Below are 22,220 nucleotides of genomic sequence, written 5' to 3' on the forward strand. Positions count from 1 at the left end.
TTTCTGTCAAATTTGTGTAGTTTTGTTTCTGAGTGAAATGGAGAATGCTAAAATATAAAATATATAACACAGAAGACCTGTGTAGATTGTCGTTTTTGTTCTAGGTGTTTTAAAGAGAAAAATAGAGAATAATAAAAACAGAGAGGACCAGCATGATTGGGTTGTCGAGGGGAGTTTAGTTTCTGTCTGTGGGAGTTGCCGTATGTTTCTCTATATAAGCTCAGAGCAAGGCCATGATGCTGTCACCTCGGAGATAAACACGCACATCATCCCACCATTCTAACAACACTGTGGTCAAGGATACCTCTCGGACACGCTGAGCATGTCTCCAGGCTCCAATAAACATTATGTCAGATAACGTCCAGTTCTCAGGCCCACTGCACTAAGTATCTTCTCCGGGTCCAGAACGATGGGTTGGGCCGGAGCCAGAACACACGTGGGTAAAGCGGCCGTTTGAAAATGTGTCATTGGCTTTGATACTCTGACTGGTTAGAGACGATCCAAATCAAATCAAATCAATCGCTGATGACTTTGTCTTGTACAATGCTCCTCGTGCCCCTCGTCACCACAAACGACTTCAATGACGGCAGACTCAGACTAAAATACATAGTGACCGACTGAGCAGCGAATTTTGTGTGAGTTGTAAGGCTAACTCCCAAGGTCCCTCACAGCCAAATCACAGGAATGTATTAAATAAACAATGTTTACTGAATGTTTGCTGGACAGAATATTCTGCCTCCAAACTGTGTTGAAATCACCTGTATTGTCAGTATGATCCTATCTTCAACAATATGACCCAAGCAGAGAGTGGTGCTCTGAAACTGGACATCAGTGGAGGCTGGTGGGAGGAGCTATAGGAGGACAGCCTCATTGTAATGGCTGGAATGGCATCAATGGAATGGAGGCGAACTTGGTTTCCATGTGTTTGATACTGTTCCGTTATTCCATTCCAGCCATTACAATGAGCCCATCCTCCTATAGCTCCTTCCACTAGCCTTCTCTGCTAGACATCCTCAGCTTTGTAGAAGGTGACTCTATCCACATACAGTACATCGTATCTAGGATCAGACTGCACCATCCCAATTCTCACTGTCACCAGTAGGTGGTTACTGGTTAATTGCAATTTTGATTTTTGGGAACAATTAATTACATGTTACTGGAAACTAATTGTTGAAATGTGTTGGGAAATTGTTATTTTAAACCTGATATAGAGTTACTGTGTATAGCCAAGTACTTACAATCTGATTACCTATATTAAGTAAGTTATAAGTATATGTCCCACTCTGATTGGGAACCAATTCAGGCCACTATAGACCTACATATACCTAGACATACCAAAACCACTAGACATACAAAAAACCATAGACAATACAAAACCAGCATACCCACCCTAGTCACACCCTGACCTAACCAAAATAATAAAGAAAACAGATAACTAAGGTCAGGGCGTGACAGTATAGGCCTAAGTCCACACCAAAGCAAGCTCTTTAACGGAAGGTCACAATGCTGGAGTTGATGACTTAGTTTTAACCCAAAGTTACATAGAAGTGGCCCCAACTACATTCTCTGCAATATTGTAAAAGAATATCATTACATTTAGACAGTCCTATTGCCTAAATATTTTCATATATTTCCATTGTACATGGTCTGACACTGATGGGATGATTTAGAATTTCATGCAGTAGTATTTACTGATTGACGGAAACAGTGAACACAATTGCACACATTTCTCTTCTGACGAAAACAATGTGTTAATATTCTGTGAACAAAACACTTAAGTGAATTTTGTATTCACTGATGACATTTTGTATTTGATGTTTTACAAAAGGTGGTTTAAGATATGCAAGTCCGGTACTAAGGCAAAAAATGTATCTGTAAATGTACAGTATTTGAGCATTTGATCATTGCTGTTCGGCTATAGATACCTTTCAAAACATATCCCAACATTTCTTGTACGCGATAAAGAAAAACTGTAATGAATGTTCATGAAATCACATTTATAGTTGTTGATGAACAGAGAAGGAATTGTGTCTGCTTTTGAATTTATATAATCTGGGCCTATGAAACCGGACAATAAATGAATCATAGTATCAACTACTGTAATGAATCGTAGTATCTGTAACGAGCATTACCGAAGGTGGCTCCCTTTCCTGTTCGGGTGGCGCTCGTCGTCGCCGGTCTACTAGCTGCCACCGATCCCTTTTCCCTTTTCGTTTGGTTTTGTCTAATTGTTTTCACCTGTTCATTGTTTGGTTGTTAGGGTGGTGTTATTTAAGTTCGTTTAGCCCGCTTCTGTTTGTGCGGGCTTGTCCTTCTGTTTTTTGTATGAGGTGCTTTCGTGGTTATTGGGGTTTTCCACTGTCCGGATTATTTTTCCAGTGTGTACTGTATTGGAGTGGATTTTACGCCAATGTTTTGACGTTACCAGTTGTATTTCTGGTTGGACATTAAAGTGTGGTTTTTCCCCGTATCTTTGCTCTCTGCGCCTGACTCCTCACCCATGTTCCTCATCGTTCGTAACAGTATCAACTAATGAATCATAGTATCAACTAATGAATCATAGTATCAACTACTGTAATGAATCATAGTATCAACTAATGAATCATAGTATCAACTAATGAATCATAGTATCAACTACTGTAATGAATCATAGTATCAACTAATGAATCATAGTATCAACTACTGTAATGAATCATGGTATCAACTAATTAATCATTGTATCAACTAATCTTGTGGAAATGTTGTAAGAAACTGATGAATCTTGTATCCATACATCCATCCATATGAGAAAACCCTTGTCTGTCTGTGTAGCAAATACAACAGTAGACAGACAGACAGACAGACAGACAGACAGACAGACAGACAGACAGACAGACAGACAGACAGACAGACAGACAGACAGACAGACAGACAGACAGACAGACTGTCAGACTGTCAGACTGTCAGACAGACAGACTGTCAGACAGACAGACTGTCAGAGCCGTGTGTATAGGTGGCAGGGAAGTCAGGCGCAGGAGAGTTAAACTGAGTGTAAATGGAGACTTTTAATAAATGTCCACTTAACAATGCTCCAAACACGAAAATGTACATACATAAAATAAACATGGGTACGAGGACCCGTCGCGCACCTATACACCAAATAAACAACAGTTGACATGAAACAATCCCTGACAAAGACATGAGGGGAAACAGAGGGTTAAATACACAAGAGGTAATGGATGGGATTGAAAACAGGTGTGTGGGAAGACAAGACAAAAGCAATGGAAAATGAAAAATGGATCGATGATGGCTAGAAGACCGGTGACGTCGACCGCCGAACACCGCCCGAACAAGGAGAGGCAACGACTTCGGCAGAAGTCGTGACAGTACCCCCCCCCTGACGCGCGGCTCCAGCTGCGCGTCGACACCGGCCTCGGGGACGACCCGGAGGGCGAGGTGCAGGGCGATCCGGATGGAGGCGGTGGAATTCTTTTAACATGGAAGGATCTAAAACGTCCTCCACCGGAACCCAGCATCTCTCCTCCGGCCCGTACCCCTTCCAGTCCACGAGGTACTGAAGGCCCCTCGCCCGACGTCTCAAATCCAAAATGGATCGAACAGAGTACGCCTGGACCCCCTCGATGTCAAGAGGAGGCGGAGGAACTTCACGCACTTCAGCCTCCTGGAGCGGGCCAGCCACCACCGGCCTGAGGAGAGACACATGGAACGAGGGGTTAATACGGTAATTAGTGGGCAGTTGTAACCTATAACATACCTCGTTCACTCTCCTCAGGACTTTAAACGGCCCCACAAACCGCGGACCCAGCTTCCGGCAGAGCAGGCGGAGGGGCAGGTTTCGGGTCGAGAGCCAGACCCTGTCCCCTGGTGCGAACACCGGGGCCTCACTGCGGCGACGGTCTGCGCCAATTTTCTGGCGCCTTATGGCGCGCTGAAGGTGGACGTGGGCTGCCTCCCAGGTTTCCTCAGCGCGCCGAAACCAATTGTCCACCGCAGGAGCCTCGGTCTGGCTCTGATGCCAAGGAGCCAGAACCGGCTGATACCCTAATACACATTGAAAAGGAGTGAGGTTAGTGGAGAAGTGACGTAGCGAGTTCTGGGCCATCTCTGCCCAGGGCACGAACTTCGCCCACTCCCCCGGCCGGTCCTGGCAATAGGACCGCAAAAACCTGCCCACATCCTGGTTAACTCTCTCCACCTGCCCATTACTCTCGGGGTGAAAACCTGAGGTAAGACTAACCGAGATCCCCAGACGTTCCATGAACGCCTTCCAGACCCTTGATGTGAACTGGGGACCCCGATCAGACACTATATCCTCAGGCACCCCATACTGCCGGAAAACGTGTGTAAACAGGGCCTCTGCAGTTTGTAAGGCCGTTGGGAGACCGGGCAACGGGAGGAGACGACAGGACTTCGAAAACCGATCCACAACGACCAGGATCGTGGTGTAACCCTGTGAAGGTGGAAGATCAGTCAAAAAATCCACCGACAGGTGCGACCACGGCCGTTGAGGAACAGGTAAAGGTTGAAGCTTACCTCTGGGCAAGTGTCTAGGAGCCTTGCACTGGGCGCACACCGAGCAGGAGGAAACATAAATCCTCACGTCCTTGGCTAAAGTGGGCCACCAGTACCTCCCATCAAGACAGCGCATCGTCCGACCTATCCCAGGATGACCAGAGGAGGGTGACGTGTGAGCCCAATAGATCAATCGGTCGCGGACAGCAGACGGAACGTACAGACGACCAGCTGGACACTCAGGAGGAGAGGGCTCTGCACGTGACGCCCGCTCAATGTCCGCGTCCAGCTCCCACACTACTGGCGCCACCAAACACGAAGCTGGGAGTATGGGAGTGGGATCCATGGACCGCTCCTCTGTGTCATACAGCCGAGACAATGCGTCTGCCTTGACGTTCTGGGAGCCTGGTCTGTAAGTAAGTGTAAACACAAAACGAGTGAAAAACATGGCCCACCTTGCCTGGCGAGGATTCAGTCTCTTCGCCTGCCGGATGTACTCCAGATTGCGGTGGTCAGTCCAGATGAGAAAAGGGTGTTTAGCCCCCTCAAGCCAATGCCTCCACGCCTTCAAGGCTTGTACGACAGCTAACAGCTCCCGGTCCCCCACATCATAGTTTCGCTCCGCCGAGCTGAGCTTCTTCGAAAAGAAAGCACAGGGGCGAAGCTTCAGTGGCACACCCGAACGCTGAGAGAGCACTGCTCCTATCCCAGCTTCGGATGCGTCCACCTCCACTATGAATGGCAAAGAGGGATCCGGATGAGCCAGCACAGGCACCGAGGTAAACAGAGTCTTCAGGTGTCCAAAAGCCCTGTTCGCCTCAGCCGACCACTGCAAGCGCACCGGGCCCCCCTTTAGCAGTGAGGTAATGGGAGCAGCCACCTGACCAAAACCCCGGATAAATCTCCGGTAGTAATTGGCAAACCCTAAAAAACGCTGCACCTCCTTTACCGTGGTTGGAGTCGGCCAATTACGCACGGCTGTAATGCGGTCGCTCTCCATTTCCACTCCTGAAGTGGAAATCCGATGCCCTAGGAAGGAGATGGATTGTTGGAAGAACAAGCATTTCTCAGCCTTGACATATAGATCATGCTCCAACAGGCGACCAAGCACCCTGCGCACCAGGGACACATGCTCGGCGCGTGTAGCGGAGTATATCAGAATATCATCGATATACACCACTACACCCTGCCCATGCAGGTCCCTGAAGATCTCATCTACAAATGATTGGAAGACTGATGGAGCATTCATCAACCCATATGGCATGACAAGGTACTCATAATGACCTGAGGTGGTGCTAAATGCTGTCTTCCACTCATCACCCTTCCGAATACGCACCAGATTGTACGCACTCCTGAGATCCAATTTTGTGAAGAAGCGTGCCCCGTTCATTAACTCAATAACTGTATTTATCAGAGGTAACGGGTAACTATATTTCACCGTGATTTTATTGAGACATCGATAATCAATGCACGGGCGTAAACCGCCATCCTTCTTCTTCACAAAAAAGAAACTCGAAGAGGCTGGTGAAATGGAGGGCTGAATGAACCCCTGACGCAGGGATTCAGAGATATATGTATCCATAGCCACCGTCTCCGCTTGCGACAGGGGATACACGTGACTCCTGGGATATGCAGCGTCTACCAGGAGATCTATCGCACAATCCCCCCGTCGATGGGGTGGTAATTGAGTCGCCTTCTTTTTACAGAAGGCGAGAGCCAAATCGGCATATTCAGGGGGAATGCGCACGGTGGAGACCTGGTCTGGACTTTCCACCGTAGTAGCACCAACGGAAACCCCTAAACACCTACCTGAGCACTCTCGCGACCACCCTGTGAGAGCCCTCTGTGGCCAAGAAACAGTGGGGTTATGACAAGTTAACCAGGGTAGGCCTAGCACCACAGAATACGCAGGAGAATCAATAAGGAAAAGACTAATCTTCTCCTTGTGACCCTCCTGCGTTATCATACACAAAGGTGCGGTGACCTCCCTGAACCTAATGGTCGACTATCTAAGGCATGAATAGGGAAAGGCATATCCACAGAAACAATAGGGATCCCTAAACTATGAGCTAAATCTTTATTAATGAAATTCCCAGCTGCGCCTGAATCTACTAGCGCCTTATACTGGGAATGCAGGGAAAAATCCGGAAAAGTGACAGAGACAAACATTAGTGCGACAGAGGGCTCTGGATGAGAATGGTGCCTACTCACCTGGGGTGATGCCAGAGTGCCCTGCCTGCCTTCTCTATTCCCAGAGGAACCAACCCGGCACTGACCAGCAGTGTGATCTCTGCGACCATAGATGGTGCTCGAGCGGGAACCCCCTCCGGTCTCCCTGCGCACCATCCCTCCCAATTCCATAGGTTCGGGAGAGAGGGTGCGGGAGGATGGAACAACCAGACCCCGATCTAGACGTCCACGAGTAGCCAGCATGTTGTCCAGCCTGATGGACATGTCCACCAGCTGATCGAAGTTGAGGGTGGTGTCTCTACAGGCCAGCTCCCGACGGACGTCCTCGCGTAGACTACAACGGTAATGGTCGATCAGGGCCCTGTCGCTCCATCCAGCGCCGGCAGCCAAGGTCCTAAACTCCAAGGCGAACTCCTGTGCACTCCTCGTCTCCTGCCTCAGATGATAGAGGAGCTCACCCGCCGCTCTGCCTTCGGATGGGTGGTCGAATACCTTCCGGAAATGGCGGATGAACTCCTCAAAATGGTCCAACGCCGCATACTCCTCTCTCCGCACAGCGCTGGCCCACTCCAGGGCTTTCCCGGTGAGGCATGAGATGAGGGCGTAACTCTTCTCACGGTCAGATGGTACTGGAGAGACCGTGGCCAGATATAAGTTCAGTTTTAGGAGAAAGCCCTGGCAGCTGGCAGTATCTCCATTGTATCCCGTGGGTAGGGATAAATGGATTTTGTTATCTTCAGGAGGAGGAAAAGCGTTCGACGGAAATACCGGTTGTGGTGGTAGAGGCGCTGGAAAAACTCCCTGTCTTTCCAAGCGATCCATATTCTGGACAATGCGATCCATGGCAGCGCTCAGACTGTCAATCTCCTCCGCTTGTTCCATGACGCGTTCCTCTAGCTCCATGAACGAAGTGTCTCCTCCTGCTGACTTCATAGCAAGGGTCAGGGATTCTGTCAGAGCCGTGTGTATAGGTGGCAGGGAAGTCAGGCGCAGGAGAGTTAAACTGAGTGTAAATGGAGACTTTTAATAAATGTCCACTTAACAATGCTCCAAACACGAAAATGTACATACATAAAATAAACATGGGTACGAGGACCCGTCGCGCACCTATACACCAAATAAACAACAGTTGACATGAAACAATCCCTGACAAAGACATGAGGGGAAACAGAGGGTTAAATACACAAGAGGTAATGGATGGGATTGAAAACAGGTGTGTGGGAAGACAAGACAAAAGCAATGGAAAATGAAAAATGGATCGATGATGGCTAGAAGACCAGTGACGTCGACCACCGAACACCGCCCGAACAAGGAGAGGCAACGACTTCGGTAGAAGTCGTGACACAGACAGACAGACAGACAGACAGACAGGACAGACAGGACAGACAGACAGACAGACAGAAATGGTAGAGAGGTGCTCACGCCAGCACGGAGCTGATTTATTAGGAACTGCAGGACACAGTTGGTTTGGCTTTAAAAAGTCTACACTCAGCACTCTAATGTACAACAATAGCAGGAGATCATCCCACTTTCTTTTCAATCCTCCTTTCACTTCCTTCTTATCCTCCCTCTCCTCACTTCCTACCCTCCACCACTAGCCAAGTACAGTGTGTGTGTAATAATAATAACAATAATAATATTGAAGAGCTTATATTTGTCCTATTTCACACATATATTAATACGCATGTGTGAATTGGAAATGTGTTTTTGTTGCATATCCCAACTCCCCCTGAGACACTCTCGGAGAGTGGGGTCACGGCCAGGGACAAAAAAGGCTAGCGACCTTTCGGTTACTGGCCCAACGCTCTAACCGATAGGCTAGCTGCCACCCCCGTGTGTGGGTGAATCATAAAGGAACAGATCACGAGACTAAAAAACTTGTAAAACATTTCTGTGCGCGTCGTCTGGGAGAACAGGCTAACAAGGAGGCACTTCTGATTCTAAATTTGTGAAATTATTTCGGAATAATGTGTTAGGACACTTGTTTAATGTAATTAACTATTTATTGTCCAGTAAAATTAACATATATCAAATTCTAAAACCAAAGCTGTTCTTCCCTTTTGTTTGGGCGTGTTGGAAGGATTGCCTTAGTGTGGTCCCTTCACCAAGGACACTACCAGAGCCAAGGCATCTCACTAGTTTAGCATGGCGTCCTCTCTTTGTCTCCTTTCCTTCATCTGAACTGGACTGGTTAAAGCTTATTCCCTGTAGGCATAGGCCATATTTCTGCCAGGAATCCTAACCTTTCCTTTATGATCAGTGCAGACGAAGGAAAGGAGATGAGAGAAATGCCTCCATTGAAACGATTGAGATACACCCATGGTCATGATGGCAACACAAACAGAAAACAGCACCAGCTCATTGTATATGACAAAGGTTATATCACAGTAATATTTCTTTAATGTCAGCGGTAAAACAACATATTTACTGTTAAAACATCTTAATTGGTGTATAAATGGTTCACTACTGGTTTGAAAAGACACCTCATTTTGCTCAAGGTCAACAGGATGCCTGTTGTGGGATATTAGCATGAGAGCTATGCAGGTGTGAGGATACTACACCTGTCTGGTTTCACACACTTGTTCATGGTGTGAAAACACACTTGTTCATGGTGTGAAAACACACTTGTTCATGGTGTGAAAACACACTTGTTTGATTGTTACTTAGGTGTAACATAGCTGCAGATTCAATTAGTGATTGAATAAAGACCAAGCCATCCTCCTTCCTCCTCCAAAATCAATATGGCAACAATGACAGGCACACAACTGAACTATGTCTTTGGCCTGAGGGTATACAAGGCAATATGCACATTGTTTCTTGAGGTTGGTGATGTTGTTGGTTGCATGCATGTTTATAAGTGATTAGAGTAGTGGGAAAGAAATGGGAAAGAAAGGAGTGAGAGAGAGAGAGAGAGAGAGAGAGAGAGGGAGGAAGATAGAGAGAGAAATAGATGAACAAATACAGAGTGCATTTGAGTGTGAATTAGTATTTATGCAAGGAATAAAAAAAGCTACAACATTTCAACAAAGACCCCATCTTGTATTCCCTGTGGTGGTCTTTCTTAGACAGTGGATCCCCTGAATTAGATCCTTTTTTTCTTATTCATCAACAACCTCAGTGGCTCTTCTCTACTCCAGCAATCATGAGGGTAAGTGAGATGTCTGAGCATCGTTCTCAAAACGTCTTTGCATCATAGAACGTCCCTCTAGTCATTTCCCATGGGTCGGTCTCTCAGGCCCCGGGTCATGGTCAGCATTTCCCCTAGGCTGACCGTGGGCGTGGGAGGGGTGCCTCCGGATGACTGACAGCTGGTCAGGCCGGGTGTAAACCAACCAGCAGGGAGGAGATCCTACAGGCTCCTCCTCTGTCTGTGTGTGGAGCCACACAGGGCCCTGGCCACTAGGGGGCAGAGTTTGACATGGAGTCCACCGAGTTCACACTGCAGGAAGACAAGCGGCTGTTGGCAATGGACACCTCGGGGTGCTGGAGGGAGAGAGAGACAAGAAGGGCCTTCTACGCCATCAAAAGGAACATAAAATTTGACACACCAATTAGGATCTGTCTAAAAATACTTGAATCAGTTATACAACCAACCAAGAATTCACAAAATGGGACAAACACCAAATTGAGACTGCATGCAGAAATCTGCAAAAATATCCTCTGTGTACAACATAAAACACCAAATAATGCATGCAGAACAGAATTAGGCTGATACCCACTAATTATCAAAATCCAGAAAAGGGACGTTAAATTCTGCAACCTCCTAAAAGGAAGCGATTCCCAAACCTTCCATAACAAAGCCATCACCTACAGAGAGATGAACCTGGAGAAGAGTCCCTTAAGCATGTTGGTCCTGGGGCTCTGTTCACAAACACAAACAGACCCCACAGAGCCCCAGGACAACAACACAATTAGACCCAACCAAATCATGAGAAAACAAAAAGATAATTCTTTCCAATGTGTCAAGTAATTAACAAAAAAAACTGAGCAAACTAGAATGCTATTTGGCCCTAAACAGAGAGTACATAGTGGCAGAATTCCTGACCACTGTGACTGACACAAAATTAAGGAAAGCTTTGACTATGTACAGACTCAGTGAGCATAACCTTGCTATTGAAAACGGCCGCCGTAGGCAGACCTGGCTCTCAAGAGAAGACAGTCTATGTGCACACTGCCTACAAAATAAGGTGGGAACTGAGCTGCACTTCCTAATCTCCTGCCAAATGTATGACCCTACTAGAGACTCATATTTCCCTCAGATTACACAGACCCACAAAGAATTTTAAAACAAATCCAATTTTGATAAACTCCCATATCTATTGGGTGAAATACCACAGTGTGCAATCACAGCAGCAAGATTTGTGACCTGTTGCCACATAAAAAGAGCAACCAGTGAAGAACAAACGCCATTGTAAATACAACCCATATTTATAGCGAAAGAGAGAGGGGGAGCGAGAGAGAGGGGGAGCAAGAGAGAGGGGGAGCGAGAGAGAGAGGGGGAGTGAGAGAGAGAGAGGGGGAGTGAAAAAGAGAGGGGGGGAGCGAGAGAGAGAGAGAGAGGGGGAGTGAGAAAGAGAGGGGGGAGCGAGAGAGAGAGAGGGGGAGTGAGAAAGAGAGAGAGGGAGCGAGAGAGCGAGAGAGAGAGGGGGAGCGAGAGAGTGAGAGAGGTGGAGCGAGAGAGTGGGAGTGAGAGAGGGGGAGCGAGAGAGCGAGAGAGGGGGGGAGCGAGAGAGCGAGAGAGACGGGGGGGAGTGAGAGAGAGGGGGGGAGCGAGAGAGAGTAACTGTGCAGTGGGAACAGTGTGTGTGGATGTAACTGTGCAGTGGGAACAGTGTGTGTGGATGTAACTGTGCAGTGGGAACAGTGTGAGACTGAGAGTATTGGTATATGTGTGTAAGTATGTACCGATCCTGTGTGTGTGCCCTCACATGTCTCCTGAAGATCCTGTCCAGCAGGCTGCGTCGGGGAGGCTCGGGGGGGGTGTTCCAGTCCAGATCTGGGGGTCTGGTCCCCTGGGGCCCAAACACGTTCAGATCACTGAAACACTCTGTATCTATCATCTATACAGAGGGAGAGAGAACGAGGGGGGAGAGCGGTTCAGTATATTAGAGTTGGTGTAAGGACAGTGTATGACTGCCACTGACTGTCAAAACCACCAATAATTCAGTCTTTCAGGTTACGTTGCAGACTACCTCTGAGAAGAAACCAGAGGAGAGGGACAGACGTCTCAGTTCACCCACCTCGTGTTGCCATGGGATGGACACGCAGCCTGTAGAGAATTTGAAGTAGAAGTCGTTGTCGGTTTGGTCCAGATTTACTCCCTTGACTGTAGAGAACTGCTCAATGTCCAACACATCCTTACAGTACACCGCCCGGGGCTGATAGAGAGAAGAGAGGAATGGAGGAAGAGAGGGAGAAAGGGAGAAAGGAGGGAGGTGGAAGTAGAGGTAATCAACCCTGTTCCAATTCACATATTCATCCAGTCATGAATGTAACTGATTGAAACAGTTGGTTGGTTATATATTGAACACTTCCTGGTCTTGTGTTTCTACTGCTGAAGCAAGACCAGAGATACAATCCTCCTCCTCCTCTTCTACTTACGTCCGGTACGAAGGAGGGCTCCTGGATGCCTGCCTCCAGCCTTTTAAAGTTGATGTTCCTGAAGAAACAGTGAGCCTTCACCCCTGCTGACCCCTCTGCTGTACAGCCCAGTCTCTGCTTAGGATCTTTGGTCAACAGCTGGAGAGAGAGAGACAAGTAGAAACGATGATGCAATGTACAGTCGCTTATTTTAAAATATAATGAGATCGGCTACTCAGGGTGATTACCCAATATAGTCTGAGGTTCCTGACGACACACTAACTAGGCCTCCGTCTGAGGTTCCTGACGACACACTAACTAGGCCTCCGTCTGAGGTTCCTGACGACACACTAACTAGGCCTCCGTCTGAGGTTCCTGACGACACACTAACTAGGCCTCCGTCTGAGGTTCCTGACGACACACTAACTAGGCCTCCGTCTGAGGTTCCTGACGACACACTAACTAGGCCTCCGTCTGAGGTTCCTGACGACACACTAACTAGACCTCCGTCTGAGGTTCCTGACGACACACTAACTAGGCCTCCGTCTGAGGTTCCTGACGACACACTAACTAGGCCTCCGTCTGAGGTTTCTGACGACACACTAACTAGGCCTCCGTCTGAGGTTTCTGACGACACACTAACTAGGCCTCCGTCTGAGGTTCCTGACGACACACTAACTAGGCCTCCGTCTGAGGTTCCTGACGACACACTAACTAGGCCTCCGTCTGAGGTTCCTGACGGCTTTAGTCTTATCAATCAATCAATCAATCAATGGACTCTCACCACCCTACAGATGGCCTTGGTGTCTTCTGTAAACTTGTCGCTGTACTCCTCCTCTTCCTCTTGCACCCTCTTCTCCACCTCCTCCCGCTTCACTCGTTCTTTGCGTGCGCGGAAGGGTGAGCGTCCGGCGGTCATCTCGTAGATGAGACATCCCAGCCCCCACCAGTCTGGACTCATCCCATAGCGCTCGTTGTTGATTACCTCCGGAGCTACACACACAGCACAGTACAACACCAGATTGTCCCAATGCCATGTTCTCATCATGCAGGTTTGATGATATCTTCTTTGTATGGTAAAAGGTTTAAATTGATAATGTATTACTATAATGTAAGGTTTTTGTTCAATGATTTTATAGATGTATTATAATGCTGGTAATAGCATATGGAGGTGTCTCACCCATGTAACCCACTGTTCCCACTCTGCCTCGTATGGGGTCCCCTTCAGCCACTTTGATGGCCAGGCCCAGATCTGAGATCCGGATGTGTCCTACAGCATAGGGGAAGAGGTCAGGGGTCAAAGATCAGTCATATTTAGCAGATAGCCTCTCTGAGTTGAGACATTATCCCAGTAGTTACTGTATGCTATTGTACAGTAGGAAGAAGGTTAACTCACCATTATCATCTAATAGAATATTCTCTGGTTTTAAATCCCTGAGAAAAAGTTCAAAAACCACAGTTAGTTTGGTGCATTTGACATTGGGACTAAACCCAATACATCATGTGTTGATATCACGTGATCTCTGGAGACATTGGTATAGCGAATGACAATCAGAAGAACAGACAGTTCATTAGGGTATAGGTGGAAGTAGATAGAAATGGGTTGCCCCCAACTGATCTGAAATATCTTGCAATCTGAAACTAGATCTGTGTTTAAAGGCACCTTCTATTCTGTGAGTGTAGGTGCTATGATAAAAAGCTGTCACCTGTAAACGATGGATTCCTGGTGTAGGTGGTCCAGGCCGCAGCAGATCTGGGCAGCATAGAACTGGACCCTGTCCTTCTCAAAGCCTGGAGTCCCCATGCTGTAGATGTGGAACTTCAGATCTCCTCCATTCATTAAGGTCAACACCAGACACAGAGCATCTTTGGTCTCATAGGCATACGCTAAACTCACCTAGAGAGAGGGGCCAAGACACAGGGGCAGAGATTAGAGATCAGACAGAGAGACACAGAGAGAGAGCGGGAGAATAAAGTAAAAGAAGTGTGTATTGTGTATGGTCATTTATTCTAATAAATAACAGGAGACTCACAACAAATCTGCTGTTGACCTTCTCTAGTATTTGTTTCTCATTGAGGGCCATGGACTCTCCTTTCCTCTTCTTAATCCTCTTCTTCTCTAACTTCTTGCAGGCATACATCTTCCCTGTGGCTCGCACCTGGCACGCACACACCTGATAGAACACAGTATTATACCATGGGCCAGTTTATCTCACAATCACAATCTTATAATAATTCTAAGAGGAAATATTTGCCTCACCTCTCCGAATCCGCCCTTTCCCAGTACTCTGTACTGTCGAAACGTATCCTTGGCTATTGGCTGCCTGAAAACACACATCAGCCATTAATGTACAGCTGAATAATAGTACACCGTACATCATGGAACATAATAATACTAGCCTGGGTGCAAGGCTGATCCTGCTTTAGCCAACTGTTTTATGGAGAAAGTACCAGGCTGATAGTGAACACCATTCAAATAATCTCTAAAAACATCAGACATTTATTTGATTTTGTAGGAGTTTTTAGGTAGCACTCACCTCTCCAGCATCTTCCACTGTAGGAAACGGTCAAAGTACATGCTGTTCTGGTAGTCCGAGAAGGGAGCTCCTCTCAGGTAGTGATGGAGAGCTCTGAGAGCACAGACAACAAGAGGTTACTGGTTAAAGCCCTGAGACAACAGACAGCTGCAGTTACAGTTAACAAGGGGCTCAGCTGGTGGTCCCTCCAGGGTGTCAGTGCTTCAGCCAACCTCTCTCTGTGGTTCTTCATTGTCAAACATTACCTTATCCCCAGGCTCTTACACAACTGCATATACAGTGCTATGAAAAAGTATTCGTCCCCTTCCTAATTTTCTCTACTTTTGTATATTTTTTTAAATCTTCAACCAAGATCTAATATTAGATAAAGGGAACCTGAGTGAACAAATAACAAAAAAAGTGTGTGTGTGTGTGTGGGGGGGGGGGTCACTTTGAGCACCTGGCCCTACCTGGTACTCCAACCACTCAATTCTCCCACTGTTACCAAGTGGGTTAAACAAAGCCTCTTTAGAAGCTGCGTTATGCCAGCAGCAAATTGTATGGCTTGATAGAAGACTTGGATACAGCATAACGAGTATGGGACCAGGTTAGGGATGAGCTAGGAACAAGCTGTTTCTTAATAAGGTCATAGTTGATGAGAAGTAACGCGAACAAAGGAAGATTCCCTTACTTCCGACAGTCACTGAAGATCTCCTTGCAGGGGTGGAGCTCCAGGTTCTCTCTACACTGCTCAGCAAGGCTCTCTGCTACCTCCACACACTCGGACGACTACACACACACACACACACACACGCAAGAGCACACACAAGCACCCACACACAAGTTATATTTCTCTAATAGCTGTACATCTACATTCACCAATCCTCCTTTAGACTGACAAACCTGTTTAGACAGGAACTTCCCAATAATCTGATCTCCTCTGCTTTTCCGTTTCTCATCAGGCACCAGCTCATAGTCGTCCTAAAGAACACAACATCCCATTATTAAACACTGACAGTACATATCAGACCTGGTTCAACACAACATCCCATTATTAAACACTGACAGTACATATCAGACCTGGCTCAACACAACATCCCATTATTAAACACTGACAGTACATATCAGACCTGGTTCAACACAACATCCCATTATTAAACACTGACAGTACATATCAGACCTGGTTCAACATAACATCCCATTATTAAACACTGACAGTACATATCAGACCTGGCTCAACACAACATCCCATTATTAAACACTGACAGTACATATCAGACCTGGTTCAACACAACATCCCATTATTAAACACTGACAGTACATATCAGACCTGGCTCAACACAACATCCCATTATTAAACACTGACAGTACATATCAGACCTGGTTCAACACAACATCCCATTATTAAACACTGACAGTACATATCAGACCTGGTTCAACATAACATCCCATTATTAAACACTGACAGTACATATCAGACCTGGTTCACCACAACATCCCATTATTAAACACTGACAGTACATATCAGACCTGGCTCAACACAACATCCCATTATTAAACACGGACAGTATTTTATTTTATTTGTATTTAACCTTTATTTAACCAGGAAGTGCTCATTGAGATTTAAAATCCCCTTTTCAAGAACGTCCTGGCCAAGATAGGCAGCACCAAGTCATTACAAAAATTACAGACAGACAACATGAAAAACTAAAAGTAATCTAGCAAAAACCATTGAATTCACAAGAGTATAACAAAATCAAAAACAGCAAATTAAAAACATTGACAGGTCAGGGAATCAGCCTCAAAATCCTTCATCAGTGATTTACAAACACCAATCGGGACAAGTTCTTCCAGTTTAAAAGTATTTTTTAAGGTGTTCCAAGACGATGGCGCAGAGTACATAAAAGCCCTTTAATCAAATTCAGTTCGGACATTTGGAACAGTTAGCAGGATAAAGTCCAGCGAACGAAGAGAGTACTCACCACATTTCTGAACAATAAAAATGCCCAAATAAAAAGGTAGTAAACCCAAAATGGCTTTGTAAATAAAAGTATACCAGTGACTGAGCCTACGAGTGACTAGAGAAGGCCAGCCAACCCTGGTATACAAAGTGCAGTGGTGCGTAAGGGTTTTGCAGTTTAAAATAAATCTCAAAGTGCCATGGTAAAGAGTGTCAATTGATCTCAAACACTGAGCGGAAGCATTCATATATAAAATATCCCCATAGTCTAGTAAAGGCATAAATGTAGCTGATACTAGCCTCCTTCTGGCTTCAAAAGAAAAACAGGCATTATTCCTAAAATAAAATCCCAATTTCAGCTTCAACTTTTTTTGTAAGTACACATCAGACCTAGTTCAACACAACATCCCATTATTAAACACTGACAGCGCATAGACTATCAGACCTGGTTCACCACAACATCCCATTACTAAACACTGACAGTACATATCAGACCTGGTTCAACATAACATCCCATTATTAAACACTGACAGTATATATCAGACCTGGCTCAACACAACATCCCATTATTAAACACTGACAGTACATATCAGACCTGGTTCAACACAACATCCCATTATTAAACACTGACAGTACATATCAGACCTGGTTCAACACAACATCCCATTATTAAACACTGACAGTACATATCAGACCTGGTTCAACACAACATCCCATTATTAAACACTGACAGTATATATCAGACCTGGCTCAACACAACATCCCATTATTAAACACTGACAGTACATATCAGACCTGGTTCAACACAACATCCCATTATTAAACACTGACAGTACATATCAGACCTGGCTCAACACAACATCCCATTATTAAACACTGACAGTACATATCAGACCTGGTTCACCACAACATCCCATTATTAAACACTGACAGTACATATCAGACCTGGTTCAACACAACATCCCATTATTAAACACTGACAGTACATATCAGACCTGGTTCAACACAACATCCCATTATTAAACACTGACAGTATATATCAGACCTGGCTCAACACAACATCCCATTATTAAACACTGACAGTACATATCAGACCTGGTTCAACACAACATCCCATTATTAAACACTGACAGTACATATCAGACCGGGTCACCACAACATCCCATTATTAAACACTGACAGTACATATCAGACCTGGTTCAACACAACATCCCATTATTAAACACTGACAGTACATATCAGACCTGGCTCAACACAACATCCCATTATTAAACACGGACAGTATTTTATTTTATTTGTATTTAACCTTTATTTAACCAGGAAGTGCTCATTGAGATTTAAAATCCCCTTTTCAAGAACGTCCTGGCCAAGATAGGCAGCACCAAGTCATTACAAAAATTACAGACAGACAACATGAAAAACTAAAAGTAATCTAGCAAAAACCATTGAATTCACAAGAGTATAACAAAATCAAAAACAGCAAATTAAAAACATTGACAGGTCAGGGAATCAGCCTCAAAATCCTTCATCAGTGATTTAAAAACACCAATCGGGACAAGTTCTTCCAGTTTAAAAGTATTTTTTAAGGTGTTCCAAGACGATGGCGCAGAGTACATAAAAGCCCTTTAATCAAATTCAGTTCGGACATTTGGAACAGTTAGCAGGATAAAGTCCAGCGAACGAAGAGAGTACTCACCACATTTCTGAACAATAAAAATGCCCAAATAAAAAGGTAGTAAACCCAAAATGGCTTTGTAAATAAAAGTATACCAGTGACTGAGCCTACGAGTGACTAGAGAAGGCCAGCCAACCCTGGTATACAAAGTGCAGTGGTGCGTAAGGGTTTTGCAGTTTAAAATAAATCTCAAAGTGCCATGGTAAAGAGTGTCAATTGATCTCAAACACTGAGCGGAAGCATTCATATATAAAATATCCCCATAGTCTAGTAAAGGCATAAATGTAGCTGATACTAGCCTCCTTCTGGCTTCAAAAGAAAAACAGGCCTTATTCCTAAAATAAAATCCCAATTTCAGCTTCAACTTTTTTTGTAAGTACACATCAGACCTAGTTCAACACAACATCCCATTATTAAACACTGACAGCGCATAGACTATCAGACCTGGTTCAACACAACATCCCATTATTAAACACTGACAGTACATATCAGACCTGGCTCAACACAACATCCCATTATTAAACACTGACAGTACATATCAGACCTGGTTCACCACAACATCCCATTATTAAACACTGACAGTACATATCAGACCTGGCTCAACACAACATCCCATTATTATACACTGACAGTACATATCAGACCTGGTTCACCACAACATCCCATTATTAAACACTGACAGTACATAACAGACCTGGTTCACCACAACATCCCATTATTAAACACTGACAGTACATATCAGACCTGGTTCAACATAACATCCCATTATTAAACACTGACAGTATATATCAGACCTGGCTCAACACAACATCCCATTATTAAACACTGACAGTACATATCAGACCTGGCTCAACATAACATCCCATTATTAAACACTGACAGTACATATCAGACCTGGCTCAACACAACATCCCATTATTAAACACTGACAGCACATATCAGACCTGGTTCACCACAACATCCCATTATTAAACACTGACAGTACATATCAGACCTGGCTCAACACAACATCCCATTATTAAACACTGACAGTACATATCAGACCTGGTTCAACACAACATCCCATTATTAAACACTGACAGTACATATCAGACCTGGTTCACCACAACATCCCATTATTAAACACTGACAGTACATATCAGACCTGGCTCAACACAACATCCCATTATTAAACACTGACAGTACATATCAGACCTGGTTCAACACAACATCCCATTATTAAACACTGACAGTACATATCAGACCTGGTTCACCACAACATCCCATTATTAAACACTGACAGTACATATCAGACCTGGTTCACCACAACATCCCATTATTAAACACTGACAGTACATATCAGACCTGGCTCAACACAACATCCCATTATTAAACACGGACAGTATTTTATTTTATTTGTATTTAACCTTTATTTAACCAGGAAGTGCTCATTGAGATTTAAAATCCCCTTTTCAAGAACGTCCTGGCCAAGATAGGCAGCACCAAGTCATTACAAAAATTACAGACAGACAACATGAAAAACTAAAAGTAATCTAGCAAAAACCATTGAATTCACAAGAGTATAACAAAATCAAAAACAGCAAATTAAAAACATTGACAGGTCAGGGAATCAGCCTCAAAATCCTTCATCAGTGATTTAAAAACACCAATCGGGACAAGTTCTTCCAGTTTAAAAGTATTTTTTAAGGTGTTCCAAGACGATGGCGCAGAGTACATAAAAGCCCTTTAATCAAATTCAGTTCGGACATTTGGAACAGTTAGCAGGATAAAGTCCAGCGAACGAAGAGAGTACTCACCACATTTCTGAACAATAAAAATGCCCAAATAAAAAGGTAGTAAACCCAAAATGGCTTTGTAAATAAAAGTATACCAGTGACTGAGCCTACGAGTGACTAGAGAAGGCCAGCCAACCCTGGTATACAAAGTGCAGTGGTGCGTAAGGGTTTTGCAGTTTAAAATAAATCTCAAAGTGCCATGGTAAAGAGTGTCAATTGATCTCAAACACTGAGCGGAAGCATTCATATATAAAATATCCCCATAGTCTAGTAAAGGCATAAATGTAGCTGATACTAGCCTCCTTCTGGCTTCAAAAGAAAAACAGGCCTTATTCCTAAAATAAAATCCCAATTTCAGCTTCAACTTTTTTTGTAAGTACACATCAGACCTAGTTCAACACAACATCCCATTATTAAACACTGACAGCGCATAGACTATCAGACCTGGTTCAACACAACATCCCATTATTAAACACTGACAGTACATATCAGACCTGGCTCAACACAACATCCCATTATTAAACACTGACAGTACATATCAGACCTGGTTCACCACAACATCCCATTATTAAACACTGACAGTACATATCAGACCTGGCTCAACACAACATCCCATTATTATACACTGACAGTACATATCAGACCTGGTTCACCACAACATCCCATTATTAAACACTGACAGTACATAACAGACCTGGTTCACCACAACATCCCATTATTAAACACTGACAGTACATATCAGACCTGGTTCAAACATAACATCCCATTATTAAACACTGACAGTATATATCAGACCTGGCTCAACACAACATCCCATTATTAAACACTGACAGTACATATCAGACCTGGCTCAACATAACATCCCATTATTAAACACTGACAGTACATATCAGACCTGGCTCAACACAACATCCCATTATTAAACACTGACAGCACATATCAGACCTGGTTCACCACAACATCCCATTATTAAACACTGACAGTACATATCAGACCTGGCTCAACACAACATCCCATTATTAAACACTGACAGTACATATCAGACCTGGTTCAACACAACATCCCATTATTAAACACTGACAGTACATATCAGACCTGGTTCACCACAACATCCCATTATTAAACACTGACAGTACATATCAGACCTGGCTCACACAACATCCCATTATTAAACACTGACAGTACATATCAGACCTGGTTCAACACAACATCCCATTATTAAACACTGACAGTACATATCAGACCTGGTTCACACAACATCCCATTATTAAACACTGACAGTACATATCAGACCTGGTTCACCACACATCCCATTATTAAACACTGACAGTACTATCAGACCTGGCTCAACACAACATCCCATTATTAAACACGGACAGTATTTTATTTTATTTGTATTTAACCTTTATTTAACCAGGAAGTGCCATTAGATTTAAATCCCCTTTTCAAGAACGTCCTGGCCAAGATAGGCAGCACCAAGTCATTACAAAAATTACAGACAGACAACATGAAAAACTAAAAGTAATCTAGCAAAAACCATTGAATTCCAAGAGTATAACAAAATCAAAACAGCAAATTAAAAACATTGACAGGTCGGGAATCAGCCTCAAAATCCTTCATCAGTGATTTACAAAACACCAATCGGGACAAGTTCTTCCAGTTTAAAAGTATTTTTTAGGTGTTCCAAGACGATGGCGCAGAGTACATAAAAGCCCTTTAATCAAATTCAGTTCGGACATTTGGAACAGTTAGCAGATAAAGTCCAGCGAACGAAGAGAGTACTCACCACATTTCTGAACAATAAAAATGCCCAAATAAAAGGTAGTAAACCCAAAATGGCTTTGTAAAAAGTATACCAGTGACTGAGCCTACGAGTGACTAGAGAAGGCCAGCCAACCCTGGTATACAAAGTGCAGTGGTCGTAAGGGTTTTGCAGTTTAAATAAATCTCAAAGTGCCATGGTAAAGAGTGTCAATTGATCTCAAACACTACGGTGAGGGGGAAGCATTCAT

General features: G+C 44.5%; 1 protein-coding gene across 2 annotated transcripts; it reads right to left on the bottom strand.

The window, feature by feature from the left end:
- Nucleotides 1–8,686: 8,686 nt before the first annotated feature.
- On the bottom strand, nt 8,687–15,871 carry LOC120063387 (G protein-coupled receptor kinase 5-like). Of its 2 annotated transcripts, none has more exons than XM_039013743.1 (13): nt 15,702–15,871; nt 15,490–15,587; nt 14,820–14,912; nt 14,543–14,606; nt 14,316–14,456; nt 13,989–14,179; nt 13,679–13,716; nt 13,463–13,552; nt 13,067–13,275; nt 12,304–12,441; nt 11,943–12,080; nt 11,631–11,762; nt 8,687–10,185 (listed from the first exon to the last, which is right to left on the bottom strand). In XM_039013743.1, exons 3-13 carry the CDS (start codon nt 14,858–14,860, stop codon nt 10,102–10,104), a joined length of 1,266 nt encoding a protein of 421 aa, XP_038869671.1. In that variant the 5' UTR covers nt 14,861–14,912; nt 15,490–15,587; nt 15,702–15,871; the 3' UTR covers nt 8,687–10,101. The 2 variants fall into 2 exon arrangements, with proteins under 2 accessions (XP_038869671.1, XP_038869672.1); XM_039013744.1 differs by having other exon boundaries at nt 11,608–11,762.
- Between the last annotated feature and the right edge of the window lie 6,349 nt (nt 15,872–22,220).

Source organism: Salvelinus namaycush, chromosome 18 (assembly GCF_016432855.1).
Source record: "Salvelinus namaycush isolate Seneca chromosome 18, SaNama_1.0, whole genome shotgun sequence".
Classification (NCBI taxonomy): domain Eukaryota; kingdom Metazoa; phylum Chordata; class Actinopteri; order Salmoniformes; family Salmonidae; genus Salvelinus; species Salvelinus namaycush.